We start from the raw sequence: 16985 nt of genomic DNA, 5'->3' as shown, positions 1-16985 counted from the left end.
AAATTAACACACTATCCAAACAAAAGGCAGCCAACAAGAAAGTTGAGCGTTCTATTTTTTATATAAAAATCAAGATAAACTACGCAAAGAGCGAAAGAATAATAAGTCAAAAAAGAGTATCGACTTCAAACTAAGACATTCCAACTCATAAAAAATGACTTTCCCTTTCATCAACAATTTTTGCCATGTCTGTTTAGCAAACAAAAAATATCAAAGTGTATGTAAATACAATACACAAAAACTAAAAGCTATAGAAGCTTAAAGAACAAAGTTAAATTTTAATGATGTCCTTAACATGGTAACGACCAGTTGAACCCTTACTTAAATCTTTTAAAACATAAACGTTATTAGAAACTTTTTCAGTTATTTCGGATTTAACGAACTTTGGAGCAAGTTTAGCAGAAAAATAGTTATATGCATTGGATTGAACAAAATTACGTCTCCAAACTATGTCACCTACATTATATGAAACAAACTTTCTACCCTTATTATAAATGGCAGCATTCTTTTTATAAGCTTTTAACAAACTACTAGTAACCTTTTCAAAAATAGTACTAAGATTATTTAAAGATTCGGCGTAAGATTGACGGTTGCCAATTTGAATTTCATCTAAATTATTAATAGAACTGCTTACTCTATGTAGAGCAGCATCGACAATGACTTCTCTACCAAACATCAGAAAATTAGGAGTAAACTCCGTAGCTAAGTTTTCGCTACAATTTAAAGCTAATTGAACATGGGGTAAAAATTTTGACCAAGTTCTATGATCGTCTTTTACAAAACAAGAGATACAGGATTCTAGAGTCTTATTAAATCTCTCTATAACATTATTTTGAGGGGTGTAGAGACTATTATAAAATATTTTAGTAATATTATATTTTTTAAGAAAGTCAACAAAATCTTTTGAAGTTAGTTGGGAACCGTTATCACATATCAAAATTTTAGGAGAGCCAAATTTTAAGAATATCTCTTTTTCAAGAAATTTACAAATTGATTTCGTAGTAGCATTAACTAAAGGAAACATCCAGACATACTTAGTGAAAACATCGACCACTGATAAAATGAATCTATGACCTGAATATGTTCTCGGTAAAATTCCAATTAAATCTAAAGACAACATAACCATAGGCTGATCCACCTTTTTAGGATTAACCATTAAACCAAATGGAGGAGAGTTTGAATGTTTATAAGCTTTACAAGTCTCACAAGAATTTATGTAATTTCGAACATCTTTAAACATACCAGACCAATAATAGTGTACCTTCAGTTTTTTCAAAGTTTTATGAATACCTAAATGTCCTGAATTTAAGTCATCGTGATTATTTCTAAGAGTCTCTATAACATGTTCCTTAGGGATAACTATTTTCCAATTTAAACGAGAATTAGGATCAAATTTAGCTTTACAATATTTATATAAAGTTTTATTCTCTACCTTGAAACTTTTGTGACGTAAAGGAAATTTTTGACAATTAACAAATATCTTTTTATACCAAGGGTCAATAATATCATCATCAGGATATTCTATAGGAGTAATATCTATTGCATTTATTTCAAGTCTAGACAAAGTATCAGGAACCGTATGTAAACTACCTTTTTTATGTACAACATCAAATGAAAATTGCGCTATTCTAGCGGCCCAACGCGCGAGTCTACCTGACGGGTTAGTTAACCTAAGTAACCACTGGAGACTAGCATGATCAGTAACTATAGTGAAATTCATACCTTCAATGTACGGTCTAAAATGCTCTATTGAATCTAAAATAGATAAAAGTTCTCTTTCAGTTGTACTATAATTTTGTTCACATCTTGATAAAGCACGAGAATAATAAGCTATTGGATGTTGTTCATGTTGTTCGTCTTCTTGACATAAAACGCTACCTATACCAACGGAACTAGCATCACAATGCAGAAAAAAAGGTTTTTCGAAATTAGGGCAAGCTAAAACGGGGGAAGAAACTAACATTTGTTTTAATTTATTAAACGCAATATCGGCAGACTCATTCCACTCAAGAGGTTTTTTCGAATTTTTACTACCGCCAGTCAATTTTGTAAGAGGGGACGCTATATAAGCAAAGTCTGAAATAAATCTACGATAATAGGAACACATGCCTAAAAAACTTCTTAAATCTTTAACGGTTTTAGGAACGGGAAAATTATTTATGACTTCCAACTTAGAAGGATCAGTGTGAAGACCACGACCATCAACAACATAGCCAAGATATTGTAGTTCATCCTTACAGAATTTACATTTTTTAAGATTAACTGTTAAACCAGCAGATTTCAATTTTTCATAAATTATGTCTAATAGTTTCAAGTGAGAGTCAAAATCTTTTGAAATAGCAATTAAATCGTCCAAATAAGCCATTATTTGTCCGTCAAATTCAGGGCCAAACAATTTATCTACCAATCTCTGCAGTTCAGCTGGAGCATTTGTCAAACCAAACGGCATACGAATAAATTCAAAAAGTCCTTTACCAGGAATAACAAAAGCAGTTTTTTCACGAGATGATTTTTCTAATGGAATTTGGAGAAAAGCTTTAGATAAGTCAATAGCTGAAATAAATTTAGCATCTCTCAAACTATCCAAAATACGTGACGTATAAGGAAGTGGATAAGCATCTTTAACAGTCAAAGAATTTAAACGTCGGGAATCTAAACATAAACGAGTGGTGCCATCTTTTTTATCTACACCTAAAACAGGAGAAGACCATGGGGACTTAGAAGGTTGAATAATATTTTCCTTCAATAAAATATCTACTTCATCATACAAAGCTTTTTGTTTTGCCGGACTAAGCGGCCAATAACGTTGTTTAACTGGTTCGCCTACAGTAACAATTTTATGTTCTGTTAAATTAGTAAGACCTAAACCCATCTTTTCATAAGAAATATTTTCAAATTTATTAATGATTTTATCTAGTTTATTTTTATCTTCGAAAGAAAGTTCTGAAACAGAAGTGACAGAGCAAATTTGGGTAGAGCTACTACGTTCGTACGTTATATTTTTAAATAAATCTTTTGCTAAATTAAATTTACGCCAAAAGTCAAAACCTAATATTATTGGTGGTTCCAAAGAAGGTATTACCATAAAGGAGACAGTATGAGTGTTGTCATCACAAGTGACAGGAATGTTCATCATACCAATAATATTTTGAGAAGAACCATCAGCTGTACGAGCACTTTTCGAAACCGTATTAATTTTGAAACCCAAATCTAAAAATTTTAAATGACTATTCGAGCCTAAAACGCAACCATTCGCTCCACTATCCAATAAACCTACAAAGTTGCGATCACGAACTTTGAAGTTCAGAAAAGGACGAACGTCGTCGTTCTTTACAAATAAAATAGGTGCAACTCTATGAATATCAAAAAATGTTTTTAAATAATCAAGCCAATCGGAAAATTCTTTGCGTTGGATGTCAGGTTTAGGTCGACAAATTAGTTTTTTGAATTAGAAATACCAGGTTGTTCATTATCAACCACCGGGTTGCAATTTGTGCAAAACTTAACTGTAGTATTTGCTTTCTTGCATCTAAAGCAAATCATGCCAGGAATTTTCCTGCATTCTTTAAACGAATGACCACTTTCGTCACATTTCAAACAATTTTTCGCAGAAGGCGGTGATGTAACAACAGCAACATAAGGTTTTTTATTAAATTTTCGCGCATCAATCTGAGGCTTACGCTCTTCAGTTTGAGTCGAATTATATTCTTCAATAATTTTACTAAATTGCACTAATTCGTTAATAGAAATTATATTCCTACCCAAAAGGTGCATGGAATATTTTGGAAGCATGTTGTGTCTCAAAATTTCCAACAATGTTAATTCCTGAAGGGGAATTGTCAATCTATTCGACATATCTACTAAATCAATGATGAAATCTGACAGAGTCTCACCTTGACGCTGTTTTCTTGTACGCAGGTCAAATTCAAGTTGATAGTCAAAATTTAATTTATCAAAACGTCTAAGCAATTCAAATTTTAAACGCTGCCATGTAAAAATGTTTGTCCGTACTGAACGAAACCATTTCAATGCAGAATCCGTAAGAACTTCAGCAAAAGAATTCAAAATGTGGTTATCAGCAATATCACGAGCTACGCAATACTCTTCAAAATTTGTTAAAAATTCACGAACACAAGTCTTGCCGTTGAATTTATACCTAAATTTGGAAAGATCAGGTTTTTTATAAAAGTTACCCTTTACAGTCTGAATTGGTTTTAAATTGTTAGTAGCGTTCATTTCAGTTAAATTATTAAGATCGTCTAAGAAACGTCCTGACAATTCAATGTTTTGAGGATGATCATTCAAGTCATCAGTACAAGTCGCTACTGAAATCACTAAAGGTTGGTCTAACAAACTATGAGCTAGCCTTGGCTCCGATAGATCCAGTAATTCTTTCTCCATTTTAAAATGAAATTAATAAATGTTATAAAAAGTCAGTCATTAACAAAATTTTCAGTTATTAAAAATTTAAATTCAATCTTGACCGAGCCGAACAATCTTCAAATATGCCAAAGTACCAAATCTGTTCAAAATAATGGATAATTAATTTTGTAAATATCTAATAGCAAAAATATTTAGTTGTTTTGTTTAACAAAAGCACAAGTACCAATGCATAAAACTTATTTCTCAACCAAAAATAACTTATTAAAAATATCAAATCCGAGAATATTTTGCTGAAAACATTCAAAACAAAATTCAAAATAAATATCAAAACAATAATAAGGAGATGCAACAACCTCAAATTCACAAATAAATGTAAATAAGTCCGAAAAACAAGTACTTCAGTCCCTGTTCTCTGGCGACAAATGTCATGTTTTTTTTTTAAAAAAAAAGAAAAAAATTTATGCGGTATTGTAGTATATTACACAATAATAAAAGTTCGGACGCCAGGCTATTTTTAAAGAAAATAAAACAGCCAAAACTCAGCAGATAGAGGAAATTTGGACTTTTTTAACCCAAGCCGGGGACTCAGACGTTGCAATAAAAACTCGGTCTCACCTGATAGAGGCTCCCAGTTCTCGTCTGATTTCGTCGTACTTGGTTAATGGACTCTTTAGCCAAAAAAATAACTTAAATAATAGCTATGAGCTAATTACACAATTTTAACTCTTAAAAATTAAATTACAACCAAAATAATACGGCATTAAGCATTTGCCTTCTAATTTCAAAAAAAGTATTAAAGTAGCAAGCCAGAAGGGCATGTGGAATTACACTTCCAAATTCAAAATTTTATAGTTCTTCAATTATCTGACGTTGGTGCATCTTGCGTTAAAATAAAGTTTTCACTGACCGTTTATGGACGCAAAATAAAGTCAAAAACAAATACAAAAATTCGAAGCGTCACGGGCGGGGTCCTCATGGCGGCCGACACCTCGTGCTTTTCAATTTATAAATCTTCATCCAGCATGCCGAAATGCGATGCCGATGCGCAAAAATAGATCCCAAAAGAAAGAATGGGTATTTGTTTATATATATAAAAAAAACGCCTCGCGGCTAGAACAATAAAGCCACAAGTTAAAACTTGAAAGGAAAACGAAATATCAAAAGGTTGAAAAATCAAATAAATGGTAAAAACTCACCGTTTTTTCCGAAATTAAATCATCTTGAAATAGTTCACACTATGGTGAAATAAAATATAGGGCTCTAGGCCATTTCTAACCAAAACACGCCTGGATTTCACCAGATTAATAAAAATTCAAATTCAAGCCATCTTGATGGATGGTGAGATGAAAGGAAAGTGAAGAAATATTTTTTAATTACTCCAACAAAACTACTGACCATGGAATCAAGCCTTTTCAGCCTCTTAAAACTCCTCTAAACCAATGAAAATCAACACCTACCTCAATTATTTAATAATTTGTGACAGGTGCGGTTGAAACTACCCTAAAGTAATAATTTTGTTAAATAAACTGTCAAAACGATCCAACTTGGTTGTAGAGTTGGGAATACAACACTACAACAGTACTAATGTCATGATGAAATACTTTTGTGTAAATTATTTAATTATCCTTAAAAAAAAAAATGGCCTTTATTCACTGAAAATATAATACAACTTATAGTTTGTCGACATGAGTAACATTTCGAAAGGTTGAATAGTACATATTTTTCCTGACAGTACATGAACCATTCTGTACTATCCCTCGCTTCTGTTAAACTCGGTGCTTCATCCTCCCATTTTTGGTAGACCTGAACGATTTAATTGTTTAAGATAATTTAATAACTTATCCTTACATGTTTTTAATAAAAAAAATACTCTGGATCCGGAGATGGCTATTTGCCTTTTAATATATGGGAATTTATCCCATATGGACGGGTACACCTTTCAACAGATGACTCGCTTTAATTCCTGGTAAGGATATAATTTTTTTTTCAAAAATATTTGATGGCTCTACAAAGCAATTAGTTTTTCCCAAAAGCCTTTCGAAACAGCTATTTTCCCGGGTGAAAGTGGTCTGGCAACATCCTTACCTCCACATTGTAAGAATACTCACAAATCACACAAACCCAACTATGTATCACCACCACCACACAACACTGACATGTTCCCAACTCAACCAGAGTCCATCTTCAGAGGAAAACAATCATTTACCATGCTACCAGATGTAAAACTAATCAGGTGTTACTTTGCGGTTTTTAGTCATAATATTGGTTTTTGTGGTGCTTCGTCGAGTTTTGAAAACTTAAGACCCAGAGGTGCGGTGTGGACATCAGCTATCACATGATGTTATGTTCTAAACTTAAACGACCAGATGGCCTAGTGGTTGGAGAACCTGACTACGAAGCTTGAGGTCCCGGGTTCGATTCCCGTGTCGGGAGAGATATTTGTATGAAAAATACGATACGGGCTTGGGTGTTTAATATGTATTTAAGTATGTATCTATATCTACATATATAATTATATTTATCCGCTTAGTACCATTAACACAAGCTTGCTAAGCTTACTTTGGGCCTAGGTCAATTGGTGTGAATTGTCCCGTGATATTTATTTATTTATTTTTATTTATTTTTTTAAATGCCTAGCAAGATAATTTTTTTAATGAATGTATCCTGAATGTACTTAAGCGCTCGGTTATTTTATACGATAAACGCTGCGTTAAACGCAATGCGCTTGATGCACATCAATTTGCATCAGATAATCTAATTACCAAACATCGCCTAATGCGGTGAGCGCAGCAGCAAGCACATGCCTTATCTGATACAAAATTGAGGTGCGCATTAAGAACTGAAATTTGATAACATAAAATGAAGCACCACTGGGGAGCATTATGACAATCTGTCTCCTATGTAAAGTTCTCCTGTTCAGTGAACTATAAACCATCTGTACAGGTACACCACAGCGGGCGTGGGCGGCCCGACGTTCCAGCACGGCTACTGGACGGCAGCGCAACAGACCGAAAGCAGCAACCGGAGCACTTCTCGTGACCGCGGCTCCAAGAACAGAAGCAGAGATTCCAAAAGTTCCAGGAGTCATCGGTCACATCGTTCCGTCAGGTTGGTATTCTCAAAATGAAATTACAGTTAAGACTACTTAAGACTGTTTAGAACAACATCGAAAGGACAGCAATATGTGCAATATTCTTAAAAAGTCTTAGTTGTTTTTCGTCACAGTCCTCGCAAACCAGACAAATAAAAAGAATTGACACGAAAAACATATGAGATGGTATATTTATCATCATCATCAGCCTACAGCAGTCCACTGCTGGACATAGGACTCTTTCATGGCGCGAGCCCCTCGGATCCATCTGCCGCCAGCGACCCTCTTAAGGTCGTCCGTCCACCGTGCCGCAGGACGCCCTACACTATGTTTTCTCGTCTGTCTCCATTCAAGGACTTGTCTGCTCCACCATTCATCGGTCCTGAGACAGACGTGGCCAGCCCAACGCCACTTCAGCAAACTAAGATGAGATATTATTATACCAAATTTATAACTGTACAAAAGTTCAATAACTGAACTTTACTTGTGGTTTCTGTCTACTTGGTAAACAATGAAATCAAAATACTGCTTGATTTGAAGACATTAATTTGGCAATGTTATTTACTTACCCATGCATTAGCTATGAGGCATTTTTATGAATAGGGGCTGCATGTATAATAATATTATGAATTATATGGAGAATAATTATTTAAAATGATTGTTTATAGAGAAAAAGCCCCTCCAGTTGCCCCCCCAGTGATTGAGCCTGTGATGGTGCCGTCAGTAATGCCCGCGTCCACGATAGATGCCGCCAAGAGAAGACAGCTGCCAGCGTGGATCAGAGAAGGTAAAAATAAATTGTGCTAGAAAATTAATGAATATTCATTGACATATTCTATTGTCTTTCCTGCCATGTTAATTGGACTTTGGATACTATTGGTCATTATTTTAGGTATTGTCAGTATTAAGTGAGGTTTTTTTTTCTAATTCTGTAGCAAATTCACTAAAAAGAGCAATATTGTCCCCAAATCTTAGGCGTGTTAGTCGACTATTAGTATCCACAGACGTTTATTCGTCTATTTTTTACTTTGGAAAATATCTTGAAGGACTGCAATGAACAGTTCTGGCGAGAGCGGAGGCCGTATTGCCTAACGTTGCTGACGTTGATTTCGCGTATAAAAACAGTCATTTGATTGCGATCGCGAGCGCCAGAAACGTTGGGCAATGCGGCCTCTGGTCTCCCTGATTTACGCCTTTTTCTATTGAAACCTTTTCTCCATTCCTTTCTAGTTTTATTCTGCTCACACTTTTAGTGTTTACATTTTTTGTAATATTTATGTATTTTCCATACCTAACACCCATTACTGAACATCAAATTAAATGTAAATTAGTAATTAAACAAGTGGAAAAGCTTAAATTACTAATTATTATTCTTTGTTAAATAGCCTTCCAATGTTGATAAAGACCACTCCACCATAAAAATACCATACCTAACACCCATTACTGAACATCAAATTAAATGTAAATTAGTAATTAAACAAGTGGAAAAGCTTAAATTACTAATTATTATTCTTTGTTAAATAGCCTTCCAATGTTGATAAAGACCACTCCACCATAAAAATAGCAGTGTCCAAAGGTGTCATGAATTATGTAAATGGATTATTTATGTTCTTATACTTAACTCAGGTCTCGAGAAGATGGAACGCGAGAAGCAGCGTGCGATCGAACGGGAACAAGAGAAGATCGCTAGAGAAGAAGCTGAGAAGCAACAGAAGATTCTAGAAGAAGAAAGACTGGAGAGGATGAAGGCAGAGGCCGACGGTCAGCCGCTACCGCCGCCTAAGAGCAAATTCGTGCGTAAACCTAACTTAAATGGCTTCGTGCCTTAGTCATTGTCCCAAATTATATATCAATTTCAGTAAGTACTACGATTTTAGTCCACTAATTCCGAGAGAATGCCTGTGCCCAGCAGTGGCTAGGCTGAAATGATGATTAAATCCCGGGTAAAAACTAATAATTAATATTTACATTAAATCGTGTTGTATAGGAGACAGACTCTGAAAGCGAGGACCCCGAAAGAGAGTCGCCTCGGCCGCCACCGCCGCCCGAGATCAGCCGGGAGGAGCGAATCCCCAGTGCGGAGTCCGAGCCGGCGCCCCCGCCGCCGCCGCCGCAGCGCTCCAAGGAGGAAATCATGCAGGAAGTGGTGAGCAGGATGTCCGAATATTAACCTATGATTGGTTATTTTGGAGTTTTTTTGTATTTTTATTTCAACTCCAAATTTGTTACTTTTACGGGTATCGGGGGAAAAATTCGTGTCTAAATTCCTGTCCAGCGGTGGTGTAGGGGTTATAGCACGCAGCACGGATTGCTGAGACCTGGGTTCGATTCCAGCGCTGGTCTCTTTTTCTGGTTTTTCTGTGCATCCATGTCTCAGTTTGTATTTTCGAATATTAACCCTTTGAAATCTGCCGTCAATTTGATATACTCTACCTACATACATAATTACCTGTTACTGCATACAGAATTTTTGCCACTCAGTATTATTACTTGCTGTATTTTTTTATGGGCGACATATACACAGGTATCTTAAAATTAGTCAGCTATATTTCAGCAGATGGTTTGTTTATTTTGTCTTAGTACCCCTTTACATGTATAATCACAATCAGGTCAATACATTTTCAAGTGTATGTTATTCTGTCCTGTACTTAACTCAGGAAGGAGACATAAGTGACACTTTCTTAGAAAAATGTTGGCAATGTATACTATTGTCACAACTGAACTTTTAGTGGATTTGTACCCCATAAAATCATACTTATAATAAGTAATTTATCAGATATTACCATGGCAACAGGCTTCACTAAAAATTTTACCAAAATAAATAAATATAAAGCCGTGGTGGCAGAGTGGTTTGACCTATGGTCAGCAGAGGATGGTTCAAATCGCACCTCTGTGTTTTTCGAAATTCATGTGCGAATTTCATTTTAAATTTACCACGAGCTCTACGGTGAAAGAAAACATCGTGAGGAAACCTGCACAAACCTGCGAAGCAGCAATTCAACGGTGTGTGTGAAGTTCCCAATCCGCACTGGGCCCGCGTGGAACTACTGCCCAAGCCTCTCATTCTGAGAGGAGGCCTGTGCCCAGCAGTGGACGCGTATATAGGCTGGGATGATGATGATGATGAAATAAATATAAGAGTTGCTTGTTTATAGTTACATCATGGCAAAAGCGGTTGCCTTGTGAGACGGCTGTGAGGTGGTCAAATCTATCATTGTAAAGCTCAATACCAACATCCGTGTGTTCAGATGCTGACCGTCCGGCGATCACTAACCGAGATTCTCCTCGAGGTTACCGACCAGGAGATTCATATGGTGAGCCAGGAAGAATTGGCCCGATATACCGCCGCACAAGGTATTTCCCCTATAAACCATATAGGCTTACCGGCCCGACTCGCAAGACTATGTCCTATACAACGAGAAACATTCGCGCACTGACTCTAGTGATACACTTATTGACCAATCTGTGATGAAGAAACTGTGATGTGTTTATTTTACTATGGCTAATAAAGTCTTATTTCAGATTGCCTGTTGACAGTTGAATATATGTGGTGTGTGTGATTAATGTTGGTTTTATTTATATGGTAAAAGCGTCGCGTCTCAACGCCATCAAAGCTAGCAAGTCCAAGGCGCTCGCCGCTATCGCCAGTGGGCTCGGTAAGTTCACCTCCTAAAGCCCGCTAAACAGACTCTCTCGCAAACTGAATCTGGCACTCGCTCCTTATGGCATGGCAATGTAGTCAGTTTTGGCGCCATTGTATTAATTTACTTGTACTCGTACTGTTTGACGCAGTGGCATTGAAACTGCTAATTGCTCCGAATTGTGGACGGTTTCTATAGACTTAAAAAACATTTGTAACATTGCTGTGAGGCTGTCACAATGCGAATTGATGTCACAGAGTTTGCCAGACTGTTAACTGAAACGCTAATGGTGGTTTTGTCAATTCTACCAACTTAAAATTTTTTTTTTCTGTTTTGTATACCACGACACAGCCACCACAGTGTTAGTGATCTTTTCTTTTCAGAAAAAAATCGTCCAATATTTTTATATTAGTATTGTCGGAAATACAGTGCGACAGTGTTTAAATACAATGTGTTTTGTGGAATTATTGGTAAGAATTGCACATAAATTATTATCGATGTTATTTGAATACGTATGTGTGCCTTATGGAGTTAACACATAAGTATTTCGGGAATATGTAACTTTTATATTTATTTCGACTAAAAGTTCTTATCAATGAATGCAATGATATAAAATCTCGACGTTCATTCATTTTATCAGTTAGTTATACGATTGCAAATCTCAATATTTTTGAGTAGAAATTATAGGTAACAATAAGAAACCCCAGCACAATGCATGAACGAGTTACGTCGTAGGAAAGAATAAATGAATTAGAATTTTTCCTTCATTCATACTGTTTGTTGGAAAGTATTAGGTGAATATTGATTTGTCCTCAGGCAAATTTAAAATTTCATTCATAATTTGATTAAAAGTTACATTAGCTCGTTATCCGACATGTCATATAAAACCCACTATACACGGTACGTCCGATAGAGAAGTAATTACGCGCTCTTACGTATGATTGCCTCTCTCTCGGACGGCCGTGCCAACGGTGCCAATAGTGTTTCTTATTGGGTTTTTGTGCAGGACTGGGCGCTTACGAGAGCAGTAGCGAGGAGAGCGGGGAAGAGGACGTGAACGACCTAAGTGATCAGCAACTGCAGGTAAGTGAAGCTACTACCATTGCGTGTATTATACAGGGTGATCGATCCAAATGGGTCAGCAGGGAGAAGTCAGAAACTGAGAGATAGCGAAATCTGTTCTTAGGAACCACGGCTTTGATTTTAAATTTAGTAAAAATGGCATTCAAATTCATTGTTTTAACTGTCATACATAACCGAGCGTCTAACCTGGTCAAAATCTCTGTAAACTGTGTTATAAATTCTGCACATTTTTTCGTTGTTATTGTTGATGGTGTATTCAAAGAACAGATTTCGCCATCTCTTATAGTTTCTCATTTCTCGCTACAATACAATGGCTCTTTATTGTACACCAGAAATGGTAAACTACTACCCATTTGGATTACCTACTGACCTATTTGCATTGATCATCCTGTACGTCTTAGCCATATCTTGAATTTGATCAGTTCATGATCATTTTATGGAATGAGGTGGCCACGTTATTCGTTGGCCTAGCCAAATCAATCAACGCATCTCATTATAAATATGGCGAAGAATTAGTGAACGTATCATTAGATGCTTAGCCACATGACGAAGTGGCTATGCGTTTAAAGGCAGACCAGAATTATAAAAAACCCCGCCATATTGCGGAAAACCAATAGAACTAATTTTTTGCACTGGTAATAATAAATTCATATGTCATCTGTCTATTGCTATTAATATGTGTCTATTGCTGTTTGCGCGTTATATTTTAAAGTGTTATTTTGTGTTTTTGTGCGTTAAAATGCCGAAGGAAAATAATTCACAATGTATAAAAGTATTTGTCATAGAAAAAGTCTGAAGGATTAGAAAATATTCCTTTAAATAACATCACCGACACCGTTGTCAATATGACTGGTAGGTACCGTATAGTAAGTGTAAAGAATGTTGCAATATAAAACGTAGAAGTGCTGCCCTCGCGTCAGGTTTTTTATATTCCTGGTCAGCCTATAGTTTAGTTTTGTTTATATCGTAAAAGGAATTACAACATGCAGATCAAATATAAAATAAAAATGCGAAAAAATTTAGTCTAACTTTTCAAAACTATTAATTTATGATATGGTTAACCATAACTGTTTAAACTAAACCTTGACGGAGAAAATATAATGGTCATTAGGATATGGTTTTAGCTGGCTATATAATTAAATACTAACAATTGTTTGCTACCCCGTCTTCGTCCCGTAGAATGATTATATGTTTATAGTATATATGTATAACCTTACCAACAAAAAGTTGGAAAACCCCGACTTTGTCACTTCAAAGTTCAATATCTCAAAAACGGCTGAACCGATTTTAATAAAACATGTCTAAGAACCATCGCTAGAAATCCTGCTTTCAATTAAAAAACCGCATTCAAATCGGTCCACCCGTTTAAGAGCTACGGTGCCACAGACAGACAGACATACAGACACACATAGCGGTCAAACTTATAACCCCCTCTTTTTGCGTCGGGAGTTAAAAATATAGCCTAAGTTTACTTGCTGATATCGGTTCAGCCGAGTTAAAGTCCGTGTCGCATCTGTGTTTCCTGAACGCAACGTCTGGTTGTCTTCAACCTACAGTAATGCACATTTACTAAGCAGCGGAGCTCCATCTTAGACCACCATCTAGCATAATAATGGTCATCAAGCAAATTAAGCATGAAAAAAAATCAGAACCAAAATTCTTAATATTTCTTACAATAAAATTGCGTTTGTCTAGTGTTTCTACCTTGACAAAGACACTAGGCAATAACTTGTTAAGAAAATATGTATTTACTTTAATTAACATGGGTTTATGGTCTCGTTCGAACGTTTACACAGTTTTCATTGTATTATTCGAATCGATACATCTCATCAAACACAAGTAAAACATGTGTTTTCAACTCTTTCTTTGGTATGCGAGTATTTATTGATAATATGCATATCCGTTTAATTTCCGTGCCGACCAGCAAAATTTACCTCAAACCGAACAAGCCATTCCTTATCATTTCCTAGTAAGTAGTAGTTAGTAGTCTTAGATCCGTTTAAAACGCTCAACTTCCTTACAGCCGAGAATACTCTTGAAAATAATGTTAAATATAAATAATCTAATAATAAATGAAGTGACTAAAGATTAACCGTGTTTATAACAAGTATTTTCCTTTTTATTCTAATAGGACATCATCAAGCGCAAGAGGCAAGAGTTCGAGCGAACGTCGCGCGATATCGAGGCGGAAGTCCGACGGGCCGAGTTGCGGGAAAACGGATCGCCTCCCGCAACGCCGGACCGGCAACAACGTAAGCACACTATTACGTAAATTTTTCGGCCCGAATGGCCGAAGAAGGGTTATTCGCATTTTTAAAATGGTTGAAGTGTGCCACTTGTCTTGTCCCTGGCATTGATAGTTGACACGATTTAACCAATCCAAATCAAACTATATCTAGATCAAAAGTTCTCAACGTAAATTATAATGCTTTGTAGTGGGTGTCGAAGGCTTTCAACGAGGCAGTGCCAGCTGACCGTCCAAAGGAAGCATTACTTAAAAAAGCATAACAAAATTTAATTTAAAAATAGATGAACCCGATGCTCACCCGCCCCGGTGAGCAAAATAAGATTGAGAATTTGTGGTCTAGATCATTGCGCTATAACTTTTTTCGTATGCTTCTGATCGCTTTACATTGATAATATTTTTTTAGGATCCTCGGCAACACCACCTCCCATCGAGGGTGACACTCCTGAGAAACTTCCAGAACGACGTATTTCCAAGGACAAGAAAAACAACCACAAGTCCGTAGATAAGGTTGACGGCGCCAGAAGACTTGAGATCATTTTAGAAGAAAAACCAAAGAAGTCGAGTAAAAATGAACTAACACCAAGCCCGCAGAAAACTAACAACAAAGCGAACCACAAGGAACGCACCTCGTCATCTTCCAGCGATTCCGAAGAAGATTCCTCTTCGAGTATAAGCAAATTTTCTTTAGAGAGCGAGCAAGAGGTTAAAGTAGAAACGAAACCCAAAAAACGCAAACGGTCCAACTCGAGCAGCTCGCGTCACAAATCGAAAAAACAAAAGAAAGAAAAATCTCAGAAATCTGACGAGAGAGACCGTCACTCCAAAACTAAACACTACGACGACTATGATACAGAAAAGTCGCGTTCCAACCGGAAAGAAGATTATTACGACAAGTATAAGTCGAAGAGTAAGGATTACTCTCACAAGGATAAATATAGGGATGATTCGGAGGAGGACAGACCGCGCAAGCGTTCTAAGCGGTCGCGTTCGACTAGCTACCGGTCGCGCGATCGCTCTGAAGACAGGTACCGCCGGCGCGAGAAGCGATCGTACGACAGAACCAGCTCCAAACGGGAACGGTCGTACGACCGTCGCGACGACAAGTACGATAGGTATGAGCGGGGTAGGGACGACAGACGGCGCAGTCGCAGCCGCTCCCGACACCGCCGGTGAACGAAGGTTGCACACTCGACAGGTTGTATTTTTTCTATGCCCCTAGTTTTAGAACGCCCACGGTACCGAGTACTGAACTAGCAATTAACAGTAAAAATAATTGAGTTTGTAAATACTACAATAAAATTTTAACAACTTAACAGATTTTATGGCGCTGTTGATTTATGCGTTTTGTGATATTTTTAAGACTTAATTTTTAATTAGCAATAAAATTCGTCCTACTTTCCAACTAACTTCAAGTAATGTGACGATAATGCCAGAAACACAAATTTCAATATAAGTTACTAAATAATAAGTACACTAAAAAAAACCGTTTTAGTCCATTTTAAAATAAACTAAAATGTACTTTTTAATGAGTAGGTACACCGTCACTATGAGATAGTAGATCGCGATAATTATTTGTATTTCTGGCATGCCGCATACAAGGCTGTGATATATTATTTTTGTTTTTTTCTCTTGCAGATGGTGGTTAGTGCTTGCTTCAGGTGTAAATATGCTAGTATTTGTGTATAGTATTTAAAGTGCACTGGCATTGCGTTATTCCAATAAATATACTTCTTACTTAATAATTGTTTTATTGTTCAACATATTTAATAATTGATTGACTCGGTCGGACGTTATTCTGCGCAGGTCCATATCAATGACAGTTACGTCTCTGCGACACATACAGGTAGTCAAGTCATTTACGATGACGCGTGGTGTGGTTCTTATTACAATGTCATTAATGTCTAATTTTGACAAAATCACGCGTCTTCGTGGATGCCACTAGGTATAAATACTAACGCATTCACTGCCACCCGACTTCCACAGGTGCCACCGACGCACATGTGCGTTCAAAATGTATGAATTATTATGACAGCGGCACTGGGCGAAGTTCCGGAAAAGCATATATAATAACCGTGGAGTTAGCCAATTTCTCAGCTGACGCAAATGAAGAACTTCGCGGGGAGAAACAAAACCGCATATCAAGTAAATAATTTTTAATCATTTTCATTTGCCAAATCTTTGGTTACATTTATTATATTTGTACAAAGCACCTACAAAATTATCAACAGTAAAACTGTGATCAAGAGATAATCGAATAAATTCTGTGAGCCTTATTTGCCAAGGTAAACAACCGTGGGTACCAAACGAGGGCCCAGTGTAAAATATTACATCTGGGTCTGGAATCGAATAAACTAAATTAAGCCTAGAATTTAATTCCTGGACTGTGATTTCTTTATAATTTTGAAGACTCTCAACTCTTTCTGTAGCAATGCGTCGTATGACTCGCGAAATTTTTGGGCGCCCGTCTTCTGATCCAAGTACAGTTACAATCGTCCGTGATAGTAGCTCTGTACAATCATTAGAATAAAATTTGATGCAG

At 36.5% G+C, this 16985-nt stretch overlaps 2 protein-coding genes across 2 annotated transcripts; one reads left to right on the top strand and one right to left on the bottom strand.

Moving 5' to 3' along the window:
- Positions 1-294: 294 nt before the first annotated feature.
- Positions 295-5952, bottom strand: LOC141445265 (uncharacterized). The gene is made up of 2 exons (XM_074111057.1): positions 5580-5952; positions 295-5493 (listed from the first exon to the last, which is right to left on the bottom strand). The coding sequence occupies exon 2, from the start codon at positions 4399-4401 to the stop codon at positions 3436-3438; it is 966 nt and encodes a 321-aa protein (XP_073967158.1). The 5' UTR covers positions 4402-5493; positions 5580-5952; the 3' UTR covers positions 295-3435.
- A 353-nt stretch (positions 5953-6305) lies between these two features.
- Positions 6306-15961, top strand: LOC141445264 (uncharacterized). The gene is made up of 10 exons (XM_074111056.1): positions 6306-6349; positions 7327-7491; positions 8143-8261; positions 9101-9267; positions 9462-9620; positions 10723-10828; positions 11065-11130; positions 12122-12198; positions 14330-14450; positions 14850-15961. The coding sequence occupies exons 1-10, from the start codon at positions 6306-6308 to the stop codon at positions 15617-15619; spliced, it is 1794 nt and encodes a 597-aa protein (XP_073967157.1). The 3' UTR covers positions 15620-15961.
- Positions 15962-16985: the final 1024 nt, after the last annotated feature.

Source organism: Choristoneura fumiferana, unplaced genomic scaffold, assembly GCF_025370935.1.
Source record: "Choristoneura fumiferana unplaced genomic scaffold, NRCan_CFum_1 Sck3bRy_94;HRSCAF=278_pilon, whole genome shotgun sequence".
Classification (NCBI taxonomy): domain Eukaryota; kingdom Metazoa; phylum Arthropoda; class Insecta; order Lepidoptera; family Tortricidae; genus Choristoneura; species Choristoneura fumiferana.
Note: the sequence above shows the minus strand (reverse complement) of the source record. Positions and strands in the feature narration are given on the sequence as shown.